Source organism: Sorex araneus, chromosome 2, assembly GCF_027595985.1.
Source record: "Sorex araneus isolate mSorAra2 chromosome 2, mSorAra2.pri, whole genome shotgun sequence".
Lineage (NCBI taxonomy): Eukaryota > Metazoa > Chordata > Mammalia > Eulipotyphla > Soricidae > Sorex > Sorex araneus.
Genome location: NC_073303.1, coordinates 221,738,995 through 221,740,650, shown reverse-complemented (window position 1 = coordinate 221,740,650; position 1,656 = coordinate 221,738,995). Strand labels below are relative to the sequence as shown.

Below are 1,656 nucleotides of genomic sequence, written 5' to 3'. Positions count from 1 at the left end.
ATTTATTTAAGGCAATAGAAAAATAATGACTTTCAAAATATATGTGTGTATGGGAATGTTCATACTCACATGAAGAAAATAATAACCAAAAAATGTTTTCAACGTAATTATGATTTATTTAAAATCAAGGTTTTATTTGAGAAGTTTTAAACCTCAGAAGTTTGAATCTGTTAAATTTCATACATCTTTCAAGTCATTAAGAAAGTAATTATTAATATATGAGAAACTGATAGAGAAATTACAGGAATGATGAATTATTATATGTCATAGAAAATTAGAGTATTGAGTTTCACGTACAACAAAAAGTTATTCAAAGAGCAAAGGAAACATTGACATTTTTACGAATGTGCACTTGTAGGGGTGTATGTGTGTATGTGTGTGTGTGTTGGAAATTTGAATATTTTTCCAGTGCCGTAGGCTTCTTATATATTTCTCTATACTGCAGATGAAATAACATCCTTCAAGAAAGAGAGAAAAAAATGAGAAATTACACAAGAGTAACAGAGTTTATTCTTCTTGGATTGACAGATGATCCCCAGTGGCAGGTTGTCCTGTTTGTATTTCTTCTTGTTACCTACTTGCTAAGTATGGCTGGGAACCTGACAATTATCACCCTAACCCTTTCAGATCCCCATTTACAGACACCAATGTATTTCTTCCTTCGGAACTTCTCCTTGCTAGAATTATCCTTTACATCAGTCTGTACTCCCAGATTCCTCGTCACTCTCGTGACGGGAGACAGAACGATTTCCTATAACGATTGTTTGGCACAGCTATTTTTTTTCATCCAGCTGGGGGTGACAGAATTTTACCTTCTGGCTGCCATGTCCTATGACCGCTATGTGGCCATCTGCAAACCTCTGCATTACACAACCATCATGAGCAGCAGAGTCTGCATCCTCCTCATCTTCTGCTCCTGGCTGGCAGCCTTCCTGATCATTTTCCCAGGAATCCTCTTGCTGGTGCAGCTGGATTTCTGCGCCTCCAATATAATTGATCATTTTCTTTGTGATGTTTCTCCAATCCTGCAGCTTTCTTGCACGAACACTCGATTTCTAGAACTGATGACATTTTTTTCTGCAGTGGTGACACTTATGGCTACCTTAACACTGATCATTCTCTCCTACTCATACATTATCCGCACAATCCTGAGAATTCCTTCAGCGAGTCAAAGAAAAAAAGCCTTTTCCACGTGTTCCTCCCACATGATAGTCGTCTCCCTCTCTTATGGGAGCTGCATCTTCATGTACATCAAGCCTTCTGCTAGGGAAAGGGTGACCTTAAGCAAAGGGATAGCCCTTCTCAATACTGCAGTAGCTCCTCTCTTGAATCCTTTCATATATTCCCTTAGAAATCAACAAGTGAAACAAGCTTTCAAGAATATGATCCAGAAAATTGGTGTTGCCACAAACAAATGAATTCAGTTATCTATAATATGAATCCTGAAAGTAAATGTACTGAAAAACTCATCCCTCTTCTATGCAGCCTTTTTAAATAATTGTTTCACTATTTAAGTTATGGGTACTTATATATAGTAGTATGTCTTATTTAAAATATCACATGGGAGCTGCTTTCAATTATAAGGAAGGTGGTTAATTTCTCACTAGTACAACTGAGTTTTCGATAGCCACTCTCTCAATTATGTCTCATACTAAA

General features: G+C 37.0%; 1 protein-coding gene across 1 annotated transcript; it reads left to right on the top strand.

The window, feature by feature from the left end:
• The first annotated feature begins 479 nt into the window (after positions 1-479).
• LOC101552063 (olfactory receptor 6C75-like) lies at positions 480-1,418 on the top strand. Its single transcript, XM_004601859.2, has one exon. The coding sequence runs from the start codon at positions 480-482 to the stop codon at positions 1,416-1,418; it is 939 nt and encodes a 312-aa protein (XP_004601916.1).
• Positions 1,419-1,656: the final 238 nt, after the last annotated feature.

Coding starts and splice junctions, on each gene's coding strand:
- LOC101552063 (XM_004601859.2), top strand. CDS start 480: ATGAGAAATTACACAAGAGTAACAGAGTTTATTCTTCTTGGATTGACA.